This window comes from Vulpes vulpes, chromosome 7, assembly GCF_048418805.1.
Source record: "Vulpes vulpes isolate BD-2025 chromosome 7, VulVul3, whole genome shotgun sequence".
In the NCBI taxonomy this organism is placed as follows: Eukaryota; Metazoa; Chordata; class Mammalia; order Carnivora; family Canidae; genus Vulpes; species Vulpes vulpes.
Window position 1 is genome coordinate 83,855,647 of NC_132786.1, and position 27,975 is coordinate 83,883,621.

General features: G+C 36.7%; 2 protein-coding genes across 12 annotated transcripts in view; one reads left to right on the forward strand and one right to left on the reverse strand.

Annotated features, from left to right (window-relative positions):
- The window catches only part of HEPACAM2 (HEPACAM family member 2), a 48,815-nt gene extending 23,089 nt beyond the window's left edge, over nucleotides 1-25,726 (reverse strand). For 2 of the 6 annotated variants that reach the window (XM_072764279.1, XM_072764278.1), the window contains exons 1-3: nucleotides 25,668-25,726; nucleotides 11,412-11,765; nucleotides 7,772-8,056 (exon numbers count right to left, since the gene is read on the reverse strand). In XM_072764279.1, the coding sequence (XP_072620380.1) occupies nucleotides 7,772-8,056; nucleotides 11,412-11,616 (490 nt within the window). In that variant the 5' untranslated portion in view covers nucleotides 11,617-11,765; nucleotides 25,668-25,726. Of the gene's footprint in view, nucleotides 1-7,771; nucleotides 8,057-11,411; nucleotides 11,766-19,073; nucleotides 19,215-25,667 lie in introns of those variants that run through there. The other 4 variants (XM_072764277.1, XM_026003766.2, XM_026003765.2 and 1 more) reach the window with 4 other exon arrangements.
- VPS50 (VPS50 subunit of EARP/GARPII complex) overlaps nucleotides 25,719-27,975 on the forward strand; it is a 133,244-nt gene continuing 130,987 nt past the window's right edge. For 2 of the 6 annotated variants that reach the window (XM_072764276.1, XM_072764272.1), the window contains exon 1: nucleotides 25,825-26,013. Coding sequence is in view for 5 of the 6 variants with exons in the window: in XM_072764272.1 (XP_072620373.1) it covers nucleotides 25,981-26,013 (33 nt within the window). In the remaining variant the exon portion in view is untranslated. Of the gene's footprint in view, nucleotides 26,014-27,975 lie in introns of all 6 variants that reach the window. The other 4 variants (XM_026003769.2, XM_072764274.1, XM_072764275.1 and 1 more) reach the window with 4 other exon arrangements.

The following is a 27,975-nucleotide window of genomic DNA, read 5'->3' on the forward strand; positions in this document are numbered from 1 at the left end:
GTGGTATAATTTTCTATATTAGAATAGTTCCTTATTGTGTAACTATAGTATTAGCTCTACAATAAAATTGTCTAATTATATATTAATTCTGTACTCAGTCAAGTAATAAATAAAAAAATTCTTGTTTGAGAGATACTATTAGACAATATACTTAATATGAGCGAAAAATGTGTAAGATACAGTTCCTCCTCTCAAGGAATTAATAAAATGGAAAAGGCTATGGATGATTTGCTCAGTAATAACCTGATCTCAAAGGTTCTGATTTTCTTTTTAAAGTACTGATGAGGGGCACCTGGGTGGCTCAGTGGTTGAGTTTCTAACTTTGGCTTAAGTTGTGATCCCAGGGTCCTGGGATGGAGTCCTGTATCAGGCTCCCTGCAGGGAGTCTGCTTCTCCATCTGCCTATGTCTCTGCCTTTCTCTGTGTGTCTCTCATAAATAAATAAATAAAATCTTAAAAAAATAAAAAAAATAAAAGTACTGATAATTCATTGTTCATTATATGGAATAATAAGATGTAATGATTACATAGTAGTCATTATCAGTTATAACTACATTAAATCCTGATTTTGTCAGTAATTAGTCAAGTGTTCTTCAGAAGTCATTCAAACTTTTAGGTCTCACTTTCCTCACCTTTACTATAAAAAGGTTGACCACAGGAATGGTTGCCAAAGTTCTTTCTCCCTTTGAAATACGTTTGAAAGATTGATGCCATGCTAAAGCTATTTTGGATACTGGCAAGCCAACCTTAAATTTGTTCCCAGAGTTTTCTTTTATGTCAGCATTTTCTGACTAATCTACCATTGCGGAAACACATTTCCTAAGATGAAGCAGAAACTGAGATACAAAACAATAAATGATATTTAACAAGGGAACATGAACATTACGCATATTTGCTTCCTAAAGACACAAACATCTACAGGAAACCTATAGATTTACATTAATATGTATACAGGAGATGATCCTGATTTCAGAAGGCAAATATAGAAGTTAGTACCTTCAAATTTGAAGTATTCAAGAACAGGAGATAGAAGATTAAAGTGAAATAAATGCCCTATCCAGCACTTTATTAGCTGTACTAGAACCCTGTCATATGGCTCTCTCATTCCAGGCTATGATACATTCTCTGGGAAAAACCACTCTTTCAGAGTTGTGTGCTACTTGGAACCCTCTTATTCTGAATTCCACTAAGCCAACCAAAATCAATACTGAGATGTTACTGTGTGCAAAATAGTGTTCTAGGCATCATGAGGGAATCCGAGTGTCATAGACATGATTTCTGTGGCTGTTCTCCCAGGGAGCAGTGGGGTCCTTTCAAGTTGTCAGCATTGACAGAAGCTGACAGAACATTTAAGGAAGCAAAGACCACCAACTGCCAGGTACAAGTTATGGTTCACATAGTGGGAAACCAAAAGAAGGAATCAACTGAAGTTTGGAACAACAAGAGATCTGAGTCTGTGCACAAAAATTAAAGTCTGAGAGAGCTTTTCTGCAAGTAGTGATAAACAAGAGAAGTGTGGTCATAAAAATACAGTCATTCAGTTTAAGTCTCTGTCTTTCACTGGATTTACAGAATGTGACTATAAAAACAAATTGCTTGATAATTTGATACATATTAAAATAAGTAATATTCTTTTCAGTCTGCTGACCTTATTCAAAACTTTTTGAGAACTCCTCAATTGGAATTGCCTTAGGACCCTGCAACATGATGGAGTATTCTCAAAAGTAGTAATTCTTCCATTTTGGAATTTTTAAAGTAAGCCCACAGTCACAGCCAAGCTTGGTGAATAAGGTTGATTACCTAAGTTAGTAATATTGCTCTTGTTAAAAATAAAACGTGCTTCTAAAGAAAGGAGTCTTAGCTTATCTTCCCTATATGTATGCATATTTTGATTTTGCTACTTCCCTATTTGTTGAGTTTCATAATGGGCATAAACTTTTCTCCTCCATCTTAATTATGTGGAAATCTGGCTCTTCAGAGTTAGCCTCAATATCCCTCAAACTTTCACAGCCGCTGTGGGAAACATTTCTTCCAGGTCTTGGAGCCTAACACCTTGAAGCATTTAAGTTCCTCGCTTCTGATATGATTTCTTAAAATGTAACACACTTTATCTGATTATGTAAGAAATACATGTTCATTGCAGGAAACCATGAAATTTAGAGAATCACGAAGATGGAAAGAAAACTCTTGTATTTTTACCATTTGAAGAACTGAATATCTGTATTTCAGTATATGGTCTTTCAATTTTCTATACTACTCTCTTCCTCTCACACACATCTATCTCCTTCTTTCCTTTATTTCTACTTTCTCTCTCTCTCTCTCTCTCTACTGCTTACAATGTTTTTTTTTCTTACTACACTATGATGTTTCCTTTGTAGCAATCCAGTCGGACCCTCTTTTACTTTGAGGTGCAGCCTAACGCGTTATTCATGAGAATGCGCAATCCAATTGAAGACATTTGGAGTGATTCACTAGTGTGGCCTCTTACATTAAAAATGAAAGCAGAAGGATGTTTCTACTTTAACTTTGGATTTTGGTCCAGTTTCTTTCCTGTGGTAAGAAAACTCCCAATTGAAATAAACCCTTTGCCTCAGAAATGGCTGTTTACTATGTGACTTGTAAAATCACATATCATCTGTTCTCTTTAACAATTTATGGCTGGGCGGGAACAGTACCGAAATTTCCATCATGATGCTGCTTGCCACCCTGCTTGGGAGCAGATGGTAAGTATTTACTGTGAATGACCTTTTTTTTTCTTTAATTTTTATCACTTAGAGTACTTCCCTGCAGCAGTACCATATGTTGCACACAAAATGCAGTGGTTACTGGGTTATTATTTACAACGGAGCTAGAAGGCATATACATTTCATGGATTATAAGTAGGAATTTGTCTGAATTACCAACTTGATGTTATATTCCAAACAAGTCCATAACTAGGTTATGACATCATAACCTCAAACATACATGACCAGTCTTGATAGATTCTGTTAAACTTTTTCTGCCAAAATAAAAAAAAAATAATTCCTGCTTTCATGAAGGAAGCTATCACAGAAACAGTGCCTTAGGAAAACAGAATTGTTGATTTATGCTGAAATTCTAAATTATGATGTGGACCTCCATGGAGGAATATTGGAATATGACATTTTTATTGAGGAACTCTGCTAAAGAGCAGAAACTAAAACAAAAACAAAAAATAAAACTAAAGGCCAAAGTACTATAATTAAGAAACTGTCATCTTATAATAGGAATTTAACATCACTATAGCATCACTAAGTAACACTGGAATCTGAAAGGGATATGAAGATCATCTGTTCCATTTTAGTCAAGTTCAAGAAACCTGTATTGAACTCTTAATCCGTGTCAAGTATTGCTCTAGGGATACAAAGATGAATGATGTAGAGCTTCAATTTGGGGTTGAGATGCTTATGAGTAGAAAGACTCTAGTGCAGATAGTACTAGGAAAGAAGGTATATAGGAGCACAGCAAACCTCTTAGTCATACTGAAGAGCTGAGACAAGGTAGGGATAGATAAGCTTCCTGGAGAAGATGATACTATGAAGGAAGAGGAGGGTGTTGCCAGGTGAAGAAAGAGAAGTGGGAACATCAACCAAGGCACAAATGCCCAATTTGTATAGAATGATAAAGATTGCAAAAATGTTGATGCCACATCATAGGATAAATGACCAATTTTCACATTATATATTTTATTTAATTATTATAACCCCAAATTAAACCAAACCCAAACCCAAACCCAAACCCAAACCAAGAACAAACAACAGGGCTAAAATAGCAATAGAATGAAAAATGTAAAAATCAATGAGTCTGAAAAAACTTAATGAGTCTGGGTTATGCTTCTGTATGCTATGTGATAAATAATTGTTTAGCACAAACCAGACCATGATGTTTGATTTTTGAATCAAATAAACTATGAGTGAATAAGTGAATGAATGAAGGTAAGATGAGATTGTTGACTAAAAGCTTTGCATTTGAATGTAAAAATAGTCAAGAATGTAAATTAATACTATATTCACAATTACCACTTTGTAAGAGTAACAGTCGTTGTTAAACTGTCTACATAATTCATCTTTACAATGAGTAAATGGAACATAAATTTGTAAATTTTCTAAATGTTCTTCTTCCTACTATCTACCATTAGTCTTTACTCATGACTGATGTTTCTCTGTAAGACTGCCATAGACTATTTCTAAAAGAATGTAAAGAAAAATGTTTAGTCGATGATAGAAGACATATTCTGTGAAATCTGAATTTATTCAGATGAGGATATTTTCATTCTTTAAAATAACACTGGATAAGAAAGAAGACTTAGGAATTTAAAGGTTTAACATTTAACATTTATATTATTTAACATTTATAGGTGTGGTTATGGTTTTTTCCCTCATTTTTATTCTTTACATACTGTGTATCACCACATTCTATGATAATAATGATATTGGGGCTTGAACTTGTGCATGTTAAAAGAAAAATTAGGGGTGCCTAGGTGGCTCAGTCAGTTAAGTGTTTAACTTGACTTAAGCTCAGGTCATGTTCTCGGGGTTGTGACACTGAGCCCCTAGTCAGGCTCTGTGCTAGGCATGGAGTCTGCTTAAGATTCTCCCTCTCCCTGTCCCTCTGCCCCTCCCCCTCCCTCTTGTGCACACACACATGCATACACGCTCTCTCTCTAAAAAGAAAGAAAGAAAGAAAGAAAGAAAGAAAGAAAGAAAGAAAGAAAAAAAAGAAAGGCATAAAGAGAAAGGAAGAAAGAGAGAAAAGTCTTATTCTCACTTTGTCCAATTAAAATAAACTATATAGCCAAATAAAAGTATATTTAAAGATGCAAATGATACTCTCATGTACCTGTATTTGTTCATGCAATTTCCCCCAGGAATTTTTTGTTTAAATCTATGGCTAGAGTTTAAAGATAGGCAAATAGATGTAGAGACAGAGAGATATAAAAAAGAATTCATGTAAAGAAAGTATTTTCAAGTAAACAAAATAAAGTATGTTAACTACTGATTGTGTTCGGGAAGTAAAATGTTCTTCTCAAGGCATTCTTTCAGTTTTCATTTTGCAGTCATCTTCTAAATGATCCAGGCTCTCCATAATTTCTTGCTGCCATATTCCCAATTATATCAGTCTAGATTTGGCTCACAGGAAAAAAAGCAAGCAAGAAAAAAAAAAGGTGTATGGCGGGGGAGGGAAGAACTAAGATCATTGAGTTCTTCCTATGTGCCACTCACTGGCTTCTTTATTCATAAATCTCACCTAATCCTCCCCAGGGCTCTTTTTTTTAAAAAGATTTTATTTATTTATTCATGAGAGACACAGAGGGAGAAGCAGGCTCCATGCAGGGAGCCCGATGTGGGACTCGATCCCAGAACCCCAGGATCACGCCCTGGGCTGAAGGCAGGCCCTAAACCACTGAGCCACCCAGGGATCCCCTGCCCAGCCCTCTTGAGACAGGCATGAACCTTATACCAAGGACAGTGGAGATAAGGAGATGACGACATTGATGCACAAAAAGGGGGTCTCTTGCATATACTGCTAAAGGCAGAACCAAAGCTTTAGCTCAGGCAGTCTCAATTTTCAACTCATGCTAATAACCACTGTGTTCTCCACTGCATTCCCCAAATGACATGATATTAACTAGAATTTAATGTTGTTAAAACAAAAGATCATCACTTAATAAGGCATGCTCCAGCACAAGCTCCCTTCCTGCTGTCTCTCACCATACTGAATGATGGTTCCTTTGGCTTAATATTCAGGAGATGATATCCGGCTGCTTTAATACCTTGTTTTGCGTTTTGTCCCTTCTATGTGAACGTAAACCATTTAGACCAAGTAATAAAGAATAACGTAAAGATGTATCTACATAGCCCTAGGTTTGATTCACTTTGCCTGCTCATTTTTTTTTTCACTGTTTCAATAACTTCAATGCTTAGGTCTTGTGCTACTTGCAGTTGAATGGAAGTGTTAATTCATGTCAGAATAAACTTATTCAGTCAAGAAGATAACTACACTTATAAAAAGACTGCACCAAATCTGAATATTTCACTCCAATACAATGTTAGTCATGCAGATAGACACAGTTTATACTCTCTTTGTGAATCTGTTTCTCAGTCTGTGCATTAAGGCAGTATTTTCATAATGTCATCTGAATATAAAATTACATTAAACTATAAAAATATAGCTAAAAATTCTGCTATAAAAATAATGACATTGTTAAACACAGTGTAATTAATGACTGTAAGAAATCTCAAGTAAATTGCTTGCAGTGTGTGATGTTTTTGGTGTTTCTTGGTGAAAAACTGTAATTTCCTCCTTCTATGGCACTTTTTCATACAATTTCTTCTGTTTCTACATGAAGGGAATGGTTCATCTCTGAGACAATGAATTCTGGACTACGTTGGACTAGGAATTAATCCTCTTTGGTTCCCCTACACCAAAAAATGAATTATACAACATATGAAGTCTTTTTTATGTGGAGGATTAATTTTCAGAACAAAATATTCTCAAATTGCTCTTAAATATGTTTAATCACTGTATATAGTTCAAAATTGGTGACTTTTCCTTTCTGTATTGTTGGTTAATAAAATAAATATTACTTCCCTTTTTCCCTCTCTTATATATACCATTTCTATATCTGTATGACGTTTGTGATCTATCTTGAAAACGTGCTCTCTTGACAAACATTTTTTTATTTAGCCTAGACTATGTGTGTACAAGTATTAGCTTATAAAAGACTAGACTTTTTTATTTGAACTTTTGTTTAAAAAAACAATTTTTCCTCATTGTTTACCACATAATGCTTGGTGTTTAAAGTTCTCCATGATTCACCTCAAATGTATCTATCTGACTATCTAGTCTACCACATCCCTTGCTGTATCCTACACTCTAACTAAACTGGACCATTGGCCTAAACTTTGACCTCTGCTTTGTGTTTGGGTTCCTGCTGTCCCTATTGCCTGAAATGGTTTTTCTGGACATTGCTACTTGCCCCAATAATACTCATTGTTCAAGATTCATCTCAAATATTACTTTCTGCAATAATGCAAGAAGTAATGTTTTCCTTCTCTGAATTTCCATAGCTTTATAACATTATAGTGATAATAATGGCAAACAGTTATAGAGTACTTACTATGGGTCAGTCACTGTTCTGGGCAATTTACATGTAGTAACAGATTTACTCCTCACAGTAACTCTATGAAGTAGGTATTATCTGGTATTATAATGGTATTATAACCACTATATGGATGGAAAAACCGAGGCACAGAGAGGTAAGATTTGAACCCAGGCCCCCCTGGCTCTGGAATTCTTGTTCCTAGCCACTATGGTCCTTTGTTCACTTCCCTATGGTATTTATGACATTGTATTTCATACATTTTATTGGGCACATATTCTCACTTCTGTTTAACTATAGAATAGCTTCTAGTTTCAAGATTCAATGAAAGGTTAGTGCCTTTGCATGGTTCTGGGTTCTTAAAATTGAGGTTCCTACTTTCCACTGGATATAAGGTCACACAACTGACCAAGTCAGAAGATGTATCCTAAAAGGCCCATGGCTGGTATTTCAACTTATTCTTCAAGAAATAGGATTGTGCTACTAGTTACATTTCATGACAAAGACAGTGTGTAGGAAGCATAATTGCAACTAATACTGTACTACAATAATGTAAAAACAAATGAGTTTGTGTTGATATTATCTGTGAACACCCTTGTGTAAATTTCCCAGAACAAAAGTCATGAATATATATATATTTTAAAAACTTACAATATATGGTAGGCATAATGATGTCACTTTCCATCTCACTGACAGGATTCTTCACCAGGCAACTGTAATTCCCTATGTCTTCTTTGGTCACTGGAGCAATATGAAGGGTATTGTTTTGCAGAGAAAAAGAGGTGGTGGAGCTGGAGTGGACAGGCCTTTCGTTTTTTAGCCACTGATAAACCAGCCGGGTCCCTCCTTCTACGAGGCATGTCAGGGTCATGTTCCCCACATACTCCACAGCTCCAGAGGAAGGCTGAGTCTGTACCACTGGTTTTGTGACAGGATCTGCAATATCAAAAGAGATAGAAATGATTTTTGCTACCATGGAATTATAATACAAGTCTGTGTGGTCTTTCACATATCAAAACCTGGGGAAATGACTCTAAAATTTTACATTTTTATAGATGTAGACAGTTCAGAAAATAATTAAATACCAATAAAAAATAATTAATGGAAAATGCAAAATAACAAAATATAAAAATATCATTTATATTCTAGAATGTATTCTTCAAGGATTTTCTAATGAAAACCTTTAGTTTATAGATAATGCAGTTAGTGTATTATCTTATTTCCTGTTTATTGTACTTTCTCCCACACCATAAAGGTATATGCTCATGGGCAAAGTTTACATGGTATTCCCCTCTCTTGATTTGTTTTAATGTCCCAAGAATAGCTGTTTGGGTTAGATGAACCTAAATTTTTATCCACCATCTGTAAAATATATAGCTCATATATATTATACTCAGGAAATATTAAGGGAAAGTTTTAGATAATCACATTTTCACCACTTACATTTCTTTTTCTATATAAATGAACTAGTGATATGTTTCAATTGCCATGCAACATTATGTTAGTCACTTTACAAACCAAGGTCTACATTTCAACACTGACTCAATTTCAAAACAGGATAAATGTGTCATTGCAGCTTTATCCCATTGGAGATATAAAAGACAAACCCAGTAGTAATTCCTGTTGGAACTTCAAGTCATGGAAAAATAGTTTTATGTCATGAATCTGGCACATGATGTTATCTGTCAAATGAACAAATTTACAAGAATGAGTAAATATTTCTTCCCTGAGCCTTAAATGTAAAATTATTGGGTCGTAGTTGGAATTATATAAGTATCCACAAATATTTTCAGGAAACTTCATTAATCTTTGAAGTTCTTGGCTTTGTTTGATAAAGAGTTACACAGCAGTCAGTGATAAAATGAAGAGGGCTTTATATCTAGCAATGTTTCTCTGCTGCATTTTGGAGAGATATATGTTTAATAATCTTCTATGCATCTTCACAGGACTCAGAGAGGGTGAGATGATATATAAGTGAGAAATGATTGGTTCCAATATTTAGATTTCAATTTCCTATTGAGCTTTAAATTGGGGTTGATGCTTCTCTGAGGTAAATTCCTCTTGACTCATGCACACATTTTCTCACATGGAAATATGTGCATTGGGAAATAAACAGATCCAGTCCTTCAGCCCAGAGACTATAGAAGAGAATGAAAAGTAAGGAGAAAGTAAATTGAAATAATTTGCAAGGGACCTAAGTAGTTCTGAAGCCTCCAGTTTTTTCTTAAGATGGGTATAATCAACTTGTCCATTCAATTTAATCCTTTAGAGTCCCTGGCAAGAACAAAGGATGTGTAGCTTTTGTGTATATTATTGTGATTTAAAAAGAAAAATAAGTTGTGTACATTTATTACACAGGAAAAGCTTATGTTTCAAATATCTCTGTGTAGAAACAGATGTGGTATGAGATAAGTCAAATAAGTAATGTCAAAGGTCTTCTATGGGGAGAACCAATCAGAACAGGCTGCCTTAAACAGTGTGACTCACATGTGGAAGTTTCCCAGGAAGATATTTTGCATAGGCCCTAAACACCTATTAAAACATTTTAGTTGCATTTCCCCAAACAGATCCAATTTTACGATATATTAACCTGCAATGGAATATTCCAGTTAGTTTTGGGGAGAGGTAGGATACTACCTGGGAGAAATTCATTAACATTTTCTCCTTTTCTCTTTTCATAGTTGCTGTGTAGGCATCTGCTTCCACATCCTGTGCTTTTGCTCCTCTCAGTCTTTCTGCTGTCTACTCATTTACTCCACACACACACTGAATGCCTACTAAAGTTCAGCATCAGCTTTTAAGTGCTGAGGACAAAGCAGTAAACAATACAAAGTCCCTGCTCCCACGAAACTCTTATTCTAAGTGGGGGAGAGAAAAATAATCAAATAAAAATATATGATACCTTGGTGGAAATAAGTTCTGTGAAAAGAATAAAGCAGAACTCAAGATAGATAGTAACTCTCTTTTTTTTCCCTCTCTCTCTCTCTTTCTGTTTGGGGGAATCTCTCTCTCCATGTCTCTCTCTCTCTCTCTTTCTTTCTCTCTCTGTTTTTGGGGGATTGAGGTTATACTTTATAAGGCAATCAGGAAGACTTTGGTAGATAAAGTGACATTTTGTCTGAGACCTAAAGGAAATAGGGGAGGAAACAATGCTACTATCTAGGAGAAAAGGAGTCTAGGTAGACTTAATCAAAGGCCCTGAGGTATAAGTGTGTTTGATCTGTTGTAGGAAAAGCCAGGAGGGCAGTATGGTCAGAACAGAATGAGTGAGGGGGAAGGGAGGTAGGAAACGGAGTCAGACAGATGCTGGGTATGCCGAAAGGGATCATGTGGGGCCTTGTAGGACATTGTTAGTACTCTGGCTAACAGAGTACTAAATGGGATAGAAAGCAATCGCAGAATTTAAGGCTGCGGGAGGCAGGAGTAGAAGCAGGGAGGTCAGGTGGTGGCTACTAGGGATAGTCCAGGCCAGAGCTGGTGGTAGGGTTGAGACGGGCAGTAGAGGGAGTGGAAAGAAGTGCCTGAACTCTGCATTTTGAAGGTAAAGCTGACAGTGATAACCTGTGAACTGGATGGGGTGTGAGAGAGGGTCAATGGTAATGGCAAAGTTTTGCCCTGAGCAACTGATGGAATGGAGTTGGTATCTGCTAAATTGGAGGAAATTTTAAGTAGTAACCTGTTAAATAGTCAGGCTTTAGGGGAAAAATCAGATGTTGGGATTTGGACATAATACATTGCAGGAATGCTACTTATATACCTCAATAAGGAAAATAAATGTATGAAATTCAGCTGACTCCATATTCCCCCAGAGGACATTTCCAGCAACTTCCATGGCTCCTTCAGTACAGTCCTGGAGCAAGTCTCATCCTCCCCCAAACAGTGTATCAAAATAAAAGTATTCATGTGACAAAAACAGGGCTCTTCCCAAGGTATGTTCTGATATTGAGAAAATAAAATTTCTTCTATCTTATTGTATCAGCAACTTTATCCTTGATAGTTTCCAGGAAAACAAATAATAAGTTCTGCTTATTGCTTGATTATCTTTAGTTGGGCACTATGCATATACTTTTTTTTTTTTACTATGCATATACTTTACATGTGTGTATTATTTAATCTTCAGAAAGCCTCATGAGATAGATAATGTATTTGTGCCTTGAGACACTTAGGCTTTGGGTTAGTTAATCTGCCCAAAGTTACAGAGCCAGTACCTAAAGCCCAGGTGGTTTAATCTCCTGAGCTGTTACTAATTGCCATGCTACCCAGCTGTCCATGTCACTTATAGTGGACTCACCATCAACGGTCACTTGGATCTTCTGGCTAGCTGATAGAGTTCCATTTCCCTGAATGTTGACCTTCACAATGTAATTGCCTTCATCAGTGAACTGCAGTGGGTTGATGAGCAGAGATGCATTGGGTGGCATCATGGTGAACTTGTGTTGGTATTCCAAATCAGGAACCACAGACTTGTTCACGGAGCTCAGTAAGTATTTGGGCATCGTGTGGGTTCTCTCAAACAGCCATATGATCTGGATGTCTGATGCTGGAGTGTGGAATCCATAGTGCACGGGAAGGTAGAGGGCCTGACCCCTGATACCATGAACGGTATGTGAGGGCACTGCCACTTTCAGCCCTGAGCAAGCACCTGCTATGAAGGAAAGGAAAGTCATAATGACCCTGAGCCACATTTCACAACCTAAGGGGCAATAAAGACAGAATTTGATCTGGCGATAATGCTTGCAAAGAAGAGAGGCTTCTAGGTACTGACCATTCTAGGACCTGTACAGGTAAATATTTGTCTCTGAAACCTTCTGTATTTTAAAAACTCCACCCAAAGACTATGTTGATTCAATGGCTTCTTTAAAGTCAAGATGAAAAGGAAAAGCAGAAGTTATTATCTATGACTGTTAAAGAATAATGGGAAAAGGAGAACTGGGAAAGATTATTAGTTCTAAAGTCCAATGAAACCTAAAAATTATGAAATTGTGTTTGAATCATATCGTATCCTAATTAAACTCTGTGATTCTAGAAACTTGAGAAGCTACTTCCTCTTCAGAATATCCCTCCAAAGTCTTCTGCAATGGCTTACTAGTCCATTATTAGAAGTTTTCCCCTTTAGCCAAAGGCTTGTCACATGGAAATATCCCAAGGAGAGTGGCATTAGATCATTAGGATTCATGATCAGTCATTCTTGCCCAGAAACGTGAATCTGGTTGGTGTGTTTGAGGAATAGCAAGAGGCAGAAGTAGAGGGAGCAGAGGGGAGGAGGGGGAAGAGAGTGTTAAGACATGAGGTCAGCAAGGTGGCTGGGGAGAGATGAGGCAATATCTTAGGATCATGGCAAATCTTTTGGCAGTTTTACACTGAGTGATATGGGGGGTGAAACTGGAGTTTTGTGAGCAGAGAGGGATATAATCTTTCTTCTTAATTTTTTTTTTTTTTTGTATAATCTAGCAACTGTGAGAATAGAACTTAGGGACAAAAGCAGGAGCAGGGAGACCACTGAGGAGGTGACTGCAGTAAAGTAGGCAAGAGATGTTTGTACTATAGACCAGTGTGGTAGTAAAGATATTATGAGAAAGGCTGAGATGCTAATAGGATTTGATGACACACTCACGTGAAATACAAGAATCAAAGAAGAGTCAAGAATGATTCCAAGGTTGTTAACGTGATCAACTGGAAGAATGGATGCCAACTAAGAAATTAACCATGGGGAAGCCTGGGAACAATATATTTTTGTGAGGCAGAGTAGGAGTTAATTTTGGACATGTTCATTTGAGTGCCCATTTGACATCAAAGAGGTAATATTGAAAAGATATACTGGGGATGAAAGCCTGATTAATGTGGGTTTAGGAGAGAATGAGAGCCAGGAGGGCCTTAGGGCATAGAGCTCTGCTCAAAGCATGGCCCTGGCTCCCAGCCTCCTACCTACCTGTGTTGTTTGGGCCCATGTAGTCACTGCTATGTATGCAGGTTTCTTCTTATTCTCTGGCCCCTGGAGATTTCCACACTTTTACCTTGAGCCATGATACATATATTAAAATTTTATTTAGCACTTCTAGTATTTGCAATTAAGAAGAGGATCTTCCTTAGTTCAGACTACCATGTTGCTGGAATCCTAAATTAAAAGCTATGTGTTTTGATATCTTCATTTTAAAAGGGAGCAATATACTACTGACAGCATATGAACATTTGAAATAGTGAAGGAAAGAATGGCAGGAATTTAAATGTGAAGTATTTTGAACAGTGAGGGAAAAAAGAAAGAACAGAAACTATATTCAGTGAGTATTGATAATTCTTCTGGGAAGTTTTGTTGTAAATGGGAACTAGAAAAATGTTCTTTTCTTTTTTTTAAACTTCATTTATTTATTCATAAGAGACACATACACACACACACACAGAGAGAGAGAGAGAGAGAGAGAGAGAGAGAGGCAGAGACATAGGCAGAGGGTGAAGGAGGCTCCATGCAGGGAGCCTGATGTGGGACTCAATCCCGGGACTCCAAGATCATGCCCTGAGCCGAAGGCAGATGCTCAACTGTTGAGCCACCTAGGCATCCCAAAATGTTCTTTTCTTTCTTCTCTGTTCCTTTGGATGGATGCTGAACATTATGTTTGTAGCTACTAAAATGATCCACTAGAAAGAGAAAACTTGATGAAGCTGAATATGGAATAAAATCCTAGATAAGAAAAGAGATTTGGGCATAAATAGAGATATCTTACAATTTCAATTTTCCCATATAAAAATGGTTATTTTCTTTGATTGCTTTTCCTTTTCATCCCTACTAGAAAGAAGGTCTTTAAGCTTTGTCTAAGTGATGTTATAAAAGGCCATCAATAGGGGTGTCTGGGTGGCTCAGTCAGTTAAGTGTCTGCCTTCGGCTCAGGTTATAATCCCAGGGTCCTCAGGTCAGGATCTCAGGGTCCTGGGAGGGAGCCCCATGTCTGTAGGCTCCCTGCTCAGTGAGGAGCCTGCTTCTCCCTCTCCCTCTGCAGCTCCTCCTGCTTGTGCGCGTGCTCTCTCTCTCTCAAATAAATAAATAAAAATCTTAGGGGAAAAAAAGGCCATCAATATTAGGAAAGGAAAGGTAAAAAAGTCTGTGTGAATGATTTCTTTGGAGAAACTAAAAGAGGTAGGTCTGCTACTATGAGGAACCAAGTTCTACCAAAAGTAAATCTCTCTCTTACTTCCCAGGGTGGAGATGAGGGTAAAGATTTCCATCATTTTGGTCCTTAGTTAGCTGTCGGTAGAGAGTGAGACCTGGGTCTGGCAGACAAGTTAGAAAACTTAGGAGAAAGCACAAAGATGAAGATCACAGGAAGTGAGTAGGAGAAGGAACTCCCAGGTGCTAACCTGAGACTGACTATATGAATTGAGAATTAGGTAACTCTATGGGCAAAATGAATATGTGCCTTATAGTCTCCTTGGACTCTGTATTTGTGATGGATTTTATAATTTATTTTTCTGATAATGGGTTGTACCTGCACATTCATTTTAGTGATTTGGTCCATAACAAAGGAGTTACAAAGGTATGAGGATTTACTTCTGTTTTCTTTTCTGGCAAGTGTAAGAATGTTATATTTGTAGTTGGTCCTAGTTTGAATCATTAGAAAAAGAAGGAACTGGTGCTGGGAATTCTAAAGAGGAGGGAAAGTAGATTATGAAAACGAGTAGTGGTTTCTGCAAGGAAATCATTAAGAGAAAAAAAGAGAAAGTAAATCTAGGACCTAGACCTAGTAATGCCTGTGATATGTGAAATAGGGACCAATAGAAGAAAGTGAAGTTCTTCAAGTCACAGATTGAGAAAGACACTGGGCATTTAGATGGGGGACCAGAAAAGGAAAATATTCCTCTTAACATATGTGTTACCTGTACAAAACAACATGCATCTATATGTTTTTCATTGAAGTTGGGGGTAGGAAGTGCCTGACATAATCCTGGTAAGCGAGAAACAAAAACATTTTTTTAATACCCAGGATCAGTAACTTGAGATACATCAAATGTAATTTTCACTGTACTTATAAAGTGTGTTGCTGTCTCCTTTTATACCAGTGAATATGAAAGTATTTATGAGGTTTCATGGTTCACTCTTGGGTTTGGACTTCCTTGTCCTACTCTCAACATTCAGTCATAAATTCATCACTTGCAAATTGCTTTGAAATAAGAGATTTTAGGAACCTAATCTTTAAATTTGCAGAGAAATTTCTGTATTTGACACTTTGATAAAGTTAAAAATCAGCTGAAATGCAAGGTTTTAGTAAAAGTTTACACACTAGGGATAAAATAGCAATTGGCCAGGTAAATGGCCTTAGATAAGTCATTTTAATTCTCTGGACCTCAGTTTTCTCATGTGTGAAAGGAGGGTAATATTAGATGAGGTCTAAGTGTCTTCCTACTCTTTACATTTTGTTCTTGACATCCTTAGATGCTTTTCTCAGGGTAGCAGCTATCTTACATTTGAAGGTGAAGGACCCATTTTTAATTGAGAGGGCCCAGAGAATTTTGAAGTATTGACTCTCAGGTTTTGGTCTGCTTACGTTACAATCCCTGGATGTCCTTTAGTAAGGTGGAAATTCTGTGTTTTTTTGCTCAGGAACTCTGAGGGATGGTGGGAATCCACATCATTGTCTTGAGAATGCACTGGAAAAAGCTGCATGGCTGCTGCCTTAAAACTCGGTAGTTGACTTTGACAGTGAGTTGTAGTTATAGATCGCCTGAATGCAATTCTGGCCAATCAGTTCTTGTTTGGGAAAGTCAGAAGTCCTTATTTATGTCTCTCCCCCCCCCCCCCTTTTATTTTGCTTTGTTTTTTGGAAAAGGGGAAGAACTGTTTTTCCTCTACTCTTTTTTTTTTTTTTTTTGTAGTTGTAGTTTAAAGTATAACTGAGATTTTATTAGTCAGAAAATTGTTGGGAGGCTCTTTACTACTATGGGGGGCTAGCACGACTAGAATAGAAAATGTTGGTGACTTTGGGATCTTGAATCAGAATATTGAGTCTTAAGTATGAAAAGACTAATTGGAGAGTCTATGACTGAAGTTATGGGAAGCTAATTTTATTTAATAAATGGTTAAATACAATACAAATATGGCAGCCCAGGAATAATGAAACTATTTTAGAAGAAAATAACATTTTATATGTCATAATAATTGTCTACGGGGTGTGAACTAGTTCTTTGGGCTATTTTAGAAATTGTGTCATGTAATTGTGCCTTAAATAATACACCACTACCAATATCTCTGAATGCATTCAATATATATGACATCAAATCATATGAAATCATATCATTTAATTTTTTCAAATATATGTAGTTTTTCAAATATACATATGACAGAGATAGTGCAGCTATTACAATAGCTTTTTCCTTAGATTGCCTATACCATTTTATCAGATAAATTATAGATAGCAAGTTATAAGAATATCAGCAAAGAATGTAATTTTCTTTATACAGTGTCTTATCTCAGCTACTAAAATATTTTCATTTTGTAGGAAAGAACCTATTGATATGATGTAATCCTTACTTGTAGTGAACTTTAGTGAATAAACAGATAATTGGATACCTTCTGTACATCTTAAGAACACACTCTTTTGCCATTGCTGTATTTTGCACTATTGATGTGATGAAGCTATGCTGTCATACAGTAGTGTATTAACTTAAAAAAATTACCTTCATTTTGAGAATTTTTCAAGCTTTCTTTTCTAGCTGTATGAGAAAACCTAAAGAACTAAAGCTATTGATTTTAGAAAGTCAACCTCTGAATGAACAAATAAACCTTAGGAAAATAAATGATCAAAAATGGATGAAATTTAATTTCTTTTTGATATTCCAAATAATTGGACTCAAATAAAATTCAATTTTATTATTAGATTCACTAACACCTACTTTTTAAATATAAAAAAGAACCCCCTCCCCAAAAAAGAAAAACCCTTATAGACTTTTTGCATATAAGGCATTATGTTAACTTGGAGGAACATTAATAATCTGAAGTACAACATTATAGCAATAATCTCCCTTTTAGAGACTTCCTTAAACTGTTTAACAATAGCACTATAAAGGAATGTCTGGTGTTAGGAAACACTTGAAGTCATATTGTAAAATTTATCTATATTCCAGCAACAAAAGACTCCCTAGACCAGTTTCACTGTATTGAATATAAACATCAAACTTCACAAAGTGACCTCTAGCTGTACCTCAAGATAGTTGGCATTTACTTCCCCTTTATCATGTATGATATTAGCAAGCATAACACAACTATTGTTGACTGAAAATAAACTCCTGTATCCTTAGGGAAAATAGAAATTATGTTGTGCTTTGAATACACTTTAAAAACTATATTTTGGGCTTCAAAAATTTTAAGATTTTTTTCAAAAAAAAAGAAAAACAGTCAGGTTTCTAATATTCTAAAGACAAAAAGATTTCCACATCACATACGGTCTTTACAACATACTATCAATGGAGAAAAGCGAATTTGCGTAAGAAAGACTTAAGGGATAACTTAAGGAATATGCTATTTCTATGTACTTTTGTACATTTTATTTTAGTCAAATTCCTCAAATAAATTGTCTTTAAGTTCTTCTTAAAGCCAATTTCAAAAATATTACTTATTAAATGACAGCATTCCCGTTGTTATAAAATTAAAAATAAGTGGGGACACTGACACAGAATACTTTCAGAGCCCAGAAAAATGCTCAAAGATAAAACATCAGTTATGGTGATTGTTGATTTTTTCTAAAAACTCAAAAACTAAAAATCTATATAGGTTTGAATTTGACAACATCAACTCTGGGGCAATCATAACTATGGGAAACTCAAACACTTTCTAGAAAAATTTACAAACTGAACACCTCAAAATACGTGGGATATATAGTTACATATAATTTGAATAATAATCGCATTTACAATGAAAACTATAACAAAAGATAGTGAAAGCGAGGCTCTAAACTGCAAAAGGCTAAGACAAATTGCTTAGTTAATCCATTCTTAAAATTTAAAGAATAAAGTCTTTTTTGAGTCCCTATCTGTTGATTATAGACAAAGCAAGAAAGGAACTTGATTTTTAAAACTGATCAATAAGAAGAATGAGAAAGGGAACACCTGGTGAAAAAAAAAAGATGACATTAAAACAATGGGAATGTTAGAGAAAGACTCTTAAACTCTAAGAATGAAAAGACGAATAAAAGGAAAACAGTAAAGTTAAGAAAAAAATAGTTAATAGGACTAGCCACTGGGCAAAGAGAAAGGCTAACGATATTTTGGAGAAATAATATTTTAACACATTTTCTCCCTATTGTGTATAAAATGTTTTTTGTAACTTTGAAACCTCACCTTTCCTCACATTTCATGATAGGTAATTTAAAATGAAGCAGTTTATCATAATAACTTTAATTAAAATCATTTTTATAAATTGTTATGAGTTTCACTAAAAACGGTCACAAATTCATGACCTATGTGAATATTTGCCAAAATAAAATGCATTAGAGGCTATGAAATCTATATGTAAAGTTTGTAAAAAGAAGAAATTCATTAGTTTTTTTTTTTTTAAGGATTTTTTTATTCATTCATGAGAGACACAGAGACACAGGCAGAGGAAGAAGCAGTCTCCATGCAGGGAGCCTGTTGCAGGACTCGATCCCAGGACCCCAGGATCACACCCTGGGCTAAACCCCTGAGTCTCCCAGGGATCCCCCTCACTAGGTTTTTAGAAGGTCTTAATGAGTGCTGTTGACAATAATTGCTGTTCTAAGAAAACCACAATCATCTGTTTATCAAACCTCATTTCTCCTAAATGTTCTTGCTCTTTGCTGGAACAAAGTGTGTTATTGTTTAAAAGGTTCTGAGCTGTTCTTCAATTATCTGAGTGAATCTACAGCTTAGAGCAAATATTTACCTTATGCTCACAATTAAAAACAAAACAAAACAAACAACAAGCTGAAACACAATTCATGCTGTGCCTTACCTAAGAGAAGGAAAGCCCCCAACTGTGCTGCTGAAGGACTCCATGAAAGCATCCTGTCCCTGCATATAATGCCCTGTTCCTGGTGGCAACGTGGTTCATGGACCAGCAGCTGCTGGTTTATTTGCTAGGGAAATTAGCAGTGAGGTAACAGACCCTATCCTGTCTCTTGCTTCTGTGATTTGAATACAGAATGAATGTGTATACAAAGGACACAGGGAGTGGGAACACCTGTTACATGCTCTGCAAGAATAGAGGCTTATGACTTTAGAACAGCTTCTTAGCGGTTATCAGACTATCAGTAATTGTCAGTATATGTCGTGAATCATTCTTGGTTATTAATCACGTGAAGGAAAATATCCTTTTGGGTGACTTTACTGAAAAACTGTATGCTTTCATAATGAGAGCATATTGTGAAATTTCCTGGAAAAGGTAAATTGGTTTCCTATCATGCAAAATTGTGCCATTATTTTTAAATTAAAATTCTTTTTCTGTGAACATTGAAGTATTTCATGTATCTCCTAAGGTATTATAAATCATCATGATGTCATTGAGTAACATGTAAAAGTTATACCAAAGTGTCAAAACAGAGCACCTGAGTATTCTTTTAAAATGTATTTTTTAATGTATTGTTTTCCATTATAAACATCTGGCATGGTTTTATTCAATCTATGGATTCATGCTATTTTTAAAAGCAAACCGCAGGTGTGTTTCCAAGTGACAGTGAATCATGGACCATGCATAATTATAATGAAAACAGATAATATCTGAAGCCACATTTTCACAGCTAAAGCATAGAGGAAGTAAACCAATGGCCCAGAGAAGCTCTTGTCTCTACTGAGGTGTCTGGGCTACAGCTTTTCAGCCTGACTTCTTCATTGCCATGGGAGCAGGAAGTCTTAGCACTTTCACTTAATTTACTAAGTTATAAGTTAACTCCCATTTAATTTCATTTATTGCAAGAAGGCTCTAGTCTAAAGGTTCCACTACATAAAGTATATAGCAAACGTATGTAACATGAAGCATGTAACATAAAGTATGTAACCAAATTTGCATGAAATCAAGCAAAATTCTTTGCATAAATCATTTTTAACAGTAAAGGCTCACTATAGGAGTTCAATGATAATAGGAAAAAAGACTATTCCTCAAGTATATAAAGGTAAAAAAAAAAGGAATAATAGTTATTTTATAATCTAAGTTTGCAAACAGTTTTTGCATTAAGGCTCCCAACTTTTCCAGAAGTGCTCCTATAGGTAAAGAGAGTCAGTGACTTGGAAAACCTGAGGCCTCTTCAGAGTTCATTTTATAATTTCTCCACGATTCAGAAAAACAGCAAGAGCTTCCTCCCAGGTGATTATATCACAAATTTCTCTGTGCTATCTCTAAATCTTGGACATACATCTACTGTAGCACTTATCTCATTAACCTCATTAATTTTGCTGCATGTTTATTTTACTCTGGGCAACTCAAATACAGAAACCATTTTAATTAATTATGGATGCTTAGCACCTTGCTGGTGCGTAACTAGTATTTTTGTTAAGTTGTTCCCCTCGAAACAAACCCCAAATGCTCCTTGGCCACTGTCTTCTGATTCTCAGTTGATGTTAAGAAATGCATATTGGTTTGCACAAAATACAATTCGGAAATACAGACGTTCTACAGATACCACATAGATTCTCCTCACATCTTTTAAATCAATATTAATCTCTAATTGCCTTCTTTAAAATAAGCTCTTTCCAGGGTTTTTTTCAAAAGCAATGCTGACTAATGATGAAGCTTTTTGGCTCGTAGGCAAATGAGAGAAGTAAAGACAACGTAGTGAGTTTTTCTTAATGCTAGGTTTACTCAAATTAAAGGACTGATTTTTATTTTAAGATTTTTTTTTGTTTTCTTTCGTGTTATATTTTAAAATGTCCTTTATTTTATGACATGGTTGATAACAGCCACTACATAAATAAATGCCAAAGTGAATCATAGTTGTGATCTTTTCATGTCACGGCAAACATTAAAAATGACCATACTTGTACCAAACGCCTTGGGAAAGTGCTACGTGGCATATCCTCGACAAAGCCCCCTCTAGTGGCAGGTGGTAGGCATAAAGTCTTACCTGCCAGAGCAATTTCTGAATTCAGGATGTTTACACAGGAAGCCATAGAAGGTAACACTAAAATAGAACTTCAACTGTTGTCAGTTTTTACATGATTGCTAAAAATGATTTAAATGTTTTACTATTATATGAGAAATTTCCCACCATCAATATCTCACATCTGACTTGTAGCCTACAGAGGGGTTCTGCTCTACAATACTGTTCAGGGGACTGTTTATTAATGTTAGTTATATTTACATTTAAAGTGAAAAGTCTGATTAATTTAAGCAATCCATATCCATGGTGATTAAATTTCAGGCAATGAAAGGAGCTGCTGTGTGTGTGTGTGTGGGGGGGCTAGTTTTCTTGGGGGTGGGCTTTTTTGTCACTTCAAAGTTTTTATTTATTTTGTTATTTATTTATCTAGTTTGTTTAAATTGTAAGGTTGGTCTCATTTTGTAAGGCAAGCAGTCACTACACACATTTTATTTTATTTTAAGATTTTATTTATTTATTTGACAGAGGGAGAGAGAGAACACAAGCAGGGGGAGCGGCAGGCAGGGAGAGAGGAAGCAGGCTCTCTGCTCTGCAGTCAGATGTGGGGCTCCATCCCAGGACACAGGATTATGACCTGAGCCAAAGGCATATGCTTAACTAACTGAGCCACCCAGGCCCCCAGCTACATGCATTTTAAACACCTGCATTCATTATTTGTTGGTAGATATGAATATTTTGGAACGGTAAGAATTGGAAAGGTGGTAAAATGCCAGTGCCAAGGTCAATGTAGAATAGTGGAGACTAAGAATGGGGGAAAGAAAGCACTGTCTTATGTCATAATTAGATAGATCCTAGGAAAGGTTATAGTTTACAGGTTACCGGGAAGAGTTGGCTGCTAGAGGACCATCTCATGGTCCTATGCCTCTGCTGGTATTCACTCCTTTACAGTTACATCTACAGTGCTGCCTCTCAGAAGCCTGGATTTACTGATGTGGCTGCTAAATAGCTATGCAGCAGCCTTCCTTCCTGGGCTCCTCTCCAGGTCACCGATTTACCTTCATCAACTGTTTGTTTTCTGCTACTGCTTGCTTAGAAAGTGTAGTTACCTAATCCTGGAGAGGCCACAACTTTGTCCTGCTTTGGTATTTATTTATTTATAGGATGATGTGAAATGTATCTTCTTAATCAAACCAGCTTTTATTTAAGTTTCCAAAGGCTCTTCTGGTTTGGGCCATCAGGAATATGCCCTTATCCTACTTTACTGCTAAAGCTGCTGCCTTGAATCAGAATAACTGAAACTCAGCCCTGATGTTCCAATCTGCAAAAATGGGGCTGGCACTCCTTTACCAAGGGCCTATCATGCAGTAAGCTTTCCTCAAGACTTGTTGGCAGGCCATCCAAACTTTCTGCTAGTTGCCCTGGCCTATCAATAACAACCTTTGCAAATGTAAAAGTCATAAATAAGCCTTACATGCATTTTTGAAAAATGGAAATGAAATAATATGCTTCCCTTTTAAAAAGTATTCTTTAGGGCTATAGGATTTTGTTGTTGTTGTTGTTTGTTTTTTAGTTTAATTTAGGAAGGTAAAAATGCATCCTGTATGTCTCCATTATTTTCTATAATGTCAGGATATATTGGATTAGAAAATCAAGTTTTTTAGACAACAGCACTGATTTACATGTTTTCAATATTATAATTTGAACTTTTAGCAGACTGGATTGTTTATCTATTTTTAGGTTATAATAAATAAGCTAAAACTTAGAATATTAGAGTAAAACAAAGTTTTAATGCTTTCTTGACTTTTAAGCGTCAAATAGACACATAAAATATTAATTTTCCCAATTAGGGTGATAGAAAAAGACAAAGTATACATGGAATAAAAAAGATTTTTGTTTTGTCACTTGTAATTTCATGTATTGTATGAGGGAGAAATTTTGGGTTTGGATCTGGGTTGCAGTTTTGATTCAAGCTCTGATTTTAAGATGTGTGACCTTGAAATCATACATGTATCAATTTTCTTATTTCTTAAGAATGGATTTGAAATGCTAGAGCTGGTTGCCTGTAAGAATCACTGAAGATCTGAAACAAAGAACCTAAAAGAAAACAATAACAATGGCATTCTCTTCAGGTGCATTTGAATGGTTAGGTTTGAGAACTATATGCTTTTCAACTAAATTATAAACTCCTTGAGGACCAAAACTCTATGTTAACTAACTAAAATGCTTAGGATATAGTGTTGCCTAGTGTCTAACAATCAAAAACTGAATTGGGTTTCATTTTACATGCTAATATAGTCAGCAGTTTCTGTTTCTTTTGATGCTTTCAGGGACTTATTATTTTAAAGATTTTATTTATTTATTTATTTATTTATTTATTTATTTATTTATTTATTTATTTATGAGAGAGCGGCAGAGAGGGAGAGAGAGAGAGGGAGGAAGAAAGAATCTCAAGCACACTCCGCACTGATTGAGAAGCCTGACATAGGGCTTGATCCCATGACCCCGCCATCATGACCTGAGCCATAACCAAGAGTCCCCATGCTTAACTGAGCCACCTAGGCGGCCCTTCAGGGACTTCTAAATACTGAATATTTTCACTTAATAAGAACTGCCTGGCAATAAAGACTAGTGTAGGTAAGGAATGGACTAAACCAGAGTTGCCCAAAAGTGCCTGGAATTTTTTTATGGGCTTAGAAATAACAGAGAAGCATATAGGCAAACATAATTTCAAAAGCAATTGTTAAGCCCAATGATAGAAGTATGTACAAAATGATTCTGTTGGAGCAGTGAACTGGGCAGATTTGTGAGTATAATTCTTCATAATTGTAAGGTGCTTAACAATTTATAAATTGCATTCACCTACATCACCTCATTTATCCTTACAAAAATCTTAGGTCAAATATTACAACCTCATTTGTAAAAAATGAGACAAAGACAAACGACAACTCAGAGGTCAAATGACAGAATTTCAGAACTGGAAATAACCTCTATATTGTGGCTTCCAAATTTCAGTCCTTTGCAAACCACTTTTATTATTTTGCTATATCTTACTACCACTCATTATTGTTTACCTAATATTTTTGATTACTTTGGCACACTTTAACACTTTTTCAGTTGTCCTAAGAAATATCTTTGAAATCATGGGCTTTCTAATAAACATTAATTAAATGTAAATTCAAAAAAAATATTGGTACTTCAGGACTCACTCTTCAAAACCATACATGAAACTCTTACTTAAAACAACATCTGGATAATCAGTCCTTCAGTTTCTGTTTGCATGTCTGCAGTAATGTTAGGCAAGTTAGTTTCTCCATTACTTAGTTTCCTCATCTTTAAAATGAAGATAAGTGCAGAGAGAGAGAAAATAAATTGGGGAAAATTGTATAACCCTATAGAATGTTTATGTGGATAACTAGGGTAATATATGTAAAGCTATTAGCAGAGTTCTTTTTGGCAGAAGGAGAAGCAGGCTCCATGCAGGGAGCCCAACGTGGGACTCGATTCCGGGTCTCCAGGATCACACCCTGGGCTGAAGGTGGTGCTAAACCGCTGAGCCACCCAGGCTGCCCCAGAGTTCCTGACATGTGGTAAGCTCATAAATGCTACCTGTTGTTAGCTCTGGATTGCTTTCCGTCCCCTAGTAGTCTCATAATCGGAAAATTCTTCCTCTGGACGCCTGGGTGGCTCAGTGGTTTAGCGCTGCCTGCAGCCCGGGGCGTGATCCTGGAGACCAGGGATGGAGTCCCACGTTAGGCTCCCTGCATGGAGCCTGCTTCTCCCTCTGCCTGTGTCTCTGCCTCTCTCTCTCTCTCTGTGTTTCTCATGAATAGATTAAAAAGATAATAAGAATAGTAAAATAATTTTCTTTTTTTTCTAGAGGTTTTATTTTTTAAATAACCTCTACACATGAAACTCAAACTCACAACCCTGAGATCCAGAGTGACAGGCTCCACCAACTGAGCCAGCCAGGCACCTTTGGGAAGTTCTTTCTCTTTTTTTTTGGGGGGGGGGGGGGCAGTTCTTTCTTTTAAACTCTGAACATCTCTCCTATCACTTTCCTCACTTTAAACGGCTAAAAGTGGAAATGAGAACTTCAAAGTGGCATGTAGACGACGACTATCATTATTGTTAGGCAGGTAGTGAAACGATAGGTGGGGGCTAAATCCTTGGGCTTTAGAGTTGTTTTTTTTTTTGTTTGTTTGTTTGTTTTTTCAGAGATCCCGAGACTGAGGAAGAACAGCCCTAACCCTGGACAGCTGCCTATTAGACCACGCCTTTCGTCAGGCCGAAGTCCAGAGCCGGACGGAGAGTCCCAGCTTCGCAGGTCCCTTCTGGGACAGACGGCGCCTTTCCTAGAGTTCTCGCGTCCTCCCACCCGCCCTCTAGACTAGGTCGGGTTTCCTCCACTACACTCTTAGCGGGAAGTCACGTCAGGCCGCCTTACATACTGTCTTTTCAATGCTTGTTTCTGTCGCTTAGTGCCTGGCCACCTAAGAGCTAAGGTTTCGCCTTACCGAAACGGGGTGACCAAGACCAAGTACCTCCGTAAAGACAGGCGGCCGCCGTGGTCAGAGCAACAAGATTTGCAAGCTAACTGAAGCATCTCGGGAAATGTAGTACCTGAACTGTCCTCGTCGCCTCATTGCCGGTGTCCGTCGCACCCGGAAGACTACAGTTCCCAGCATGCTCAGCTCAGGAAAGGATGACCCGGGTTGGCAGCTCCACGTGACCACTCACTATGGCTTCCTTGTGTCCTGGCCAGCTGTCTGGTGGTTCGGCGTGATTTGTTAGTTCTTTGCTGTAGGGTACCACTTTCACGATTTCGACATGCAAAAAATCAAATCTCTTATGACCCGACAGGTAAGTCTCGAAGGCTGAAACAAAGGCCTCTTTCGTCTCTGCTGGTGGAGGAGCCTAGATAGTCTGTTTCTGGGCTGGGGCGGGTGGAGACCTAGGGTATGGCTTGGTGGCAGGTGTCAGGGGCACTGGGAAGTCGGGGGCTACCTGGAAAACTCTCCTGAGCCACCGTGATTGGAGCCCTGCTCAGGCGGGCTGTCGCGTTCCTTTAGATAAGGTCAATGAATGAGTTTCAATGAGGGCTATCTTTTGTCTCCCTTCCTTTCCTTTTGGCATCTTTCCGGTGACAGCCCCAGACCCTGCAAGCCTCCCTTTATCTAAGCTGTGTGTCGTCTGTGAGCAGATGGCCTGGGTAGGGAGGTGAGGTCTGTGTAATAGAGATGACCTGGAAAGAGTGGAAAAAACGGATGAGTTGAAGACAGAATTGCTAGCTTCATGACTTTGGGCAAGTTCCCAAACCTTGTAGCATAAATTTCCAGATGTGAGCATGAGAAATAATTATTTTTGTTAACCTTATCTTACAGTTCTGACAGTCACAAGTAAGTTAATGCATGTGAAATGATACTTTAAAAAATCTTTGTTATGGCAAAATAGTGGCCTTTTATTTATTTTTTTTGTCACAATGATAATTCATGAATAAAAGCTTTGGCTGTTTTTATTTAATTATTCATATATGTTAGGGACTTCAAATAATGTCTCAGTTTCCTTCAAGGAAGAAGAGGCAGAATTTCCGTTTACATTCTTATTGGTTATAAGTTGGTTTTAGAAGTCAATTATTTATTCAACCCTAATATTTCACCAGAATTGGCCATTCTTTATTATCTTTATATGAAAGAAGTAGAATGTAAAGTTTTGAATCAGAGAATTTTGAGAACTCTGGAGAATATGGAGAGTAGTCATTTAGTGAAAGGTTCATTTGTGAGTTTCGTTGTTGTTGATTAGAAGGAGATTACAAATTCCAAATTAAACTCTTATTTGAAAGGTAATATGAATAGGTTACAAATGGTAGATATCTTGTGAAGAATACATGAGTCCTACATGATTGTTTTACTCCTTTTAAATGATATTGTTAATGTCATGAAAATAAAATTTTACAGATCTATGAATGATAAAGTATTTCAGTAAGTGACGATCCCTCACATTTGTTGAGTACTGGTGTTATGTATGGTTCATACCACTTATTACTTGAGAATATTTGGGTCCTGCTTCATTTTGCAGTAGCTATGTGACCTTGAGGAAGTCACCAAACTTTTTAGAGCATTTGTTTTCACATCTTTAAAATAGGAATAACAACATGTATCTCATGGGTTCAGCCTGGTGGTGATGTTCATATAATATGATGAAGATTAAGAGATATGGGAGGTAAAACATCTTCTGGGTCTTATCAAGGAAGTGCTTGATCACAGAGGTCATCTCAGCAGCTGTGCGGATGCTGGAAAGCAGGAAAGCTGGAAGCAGGCTGTTGCAGTAACAACAATAGATGATTTCAGACTGACTTTTGGTATCTGTTTGATTTGGAGGGGCATCTTTTTGATTTTTAAAACAATATACACTTTTGAACATTTTACCACTACTACCCCCTAACCTGACTTTAGAATGCTGAATTTGGACTTTTGTACAACAGTAAAGTTTGGTCTTCTCTCATGTTGCACACTATGCATTTCTGTGTAATCATCACTGTACAGCAACTTTGGTGTTTTGTTGTTTTTAACCTTATTTTGTGATAATGAACAGTAAGAAAAAATACACAAGTCCAGATACCAGTGATAATACGTTTTTATCTTCTAAATGTAGTGGAATTGTTGTGAAAATGGTGACTCTTCAGCCTCAATCCGTTGCTTATTGGACTTGAGCAGGTCAAATCATTGCTTAATTGGTATAGAAAAAAACTAAGAACACATACAAAAAGCTGGAACTATATTGTGTAAAATGTGAGGTAAAATTAAGAGTTTTATACAGATTTTT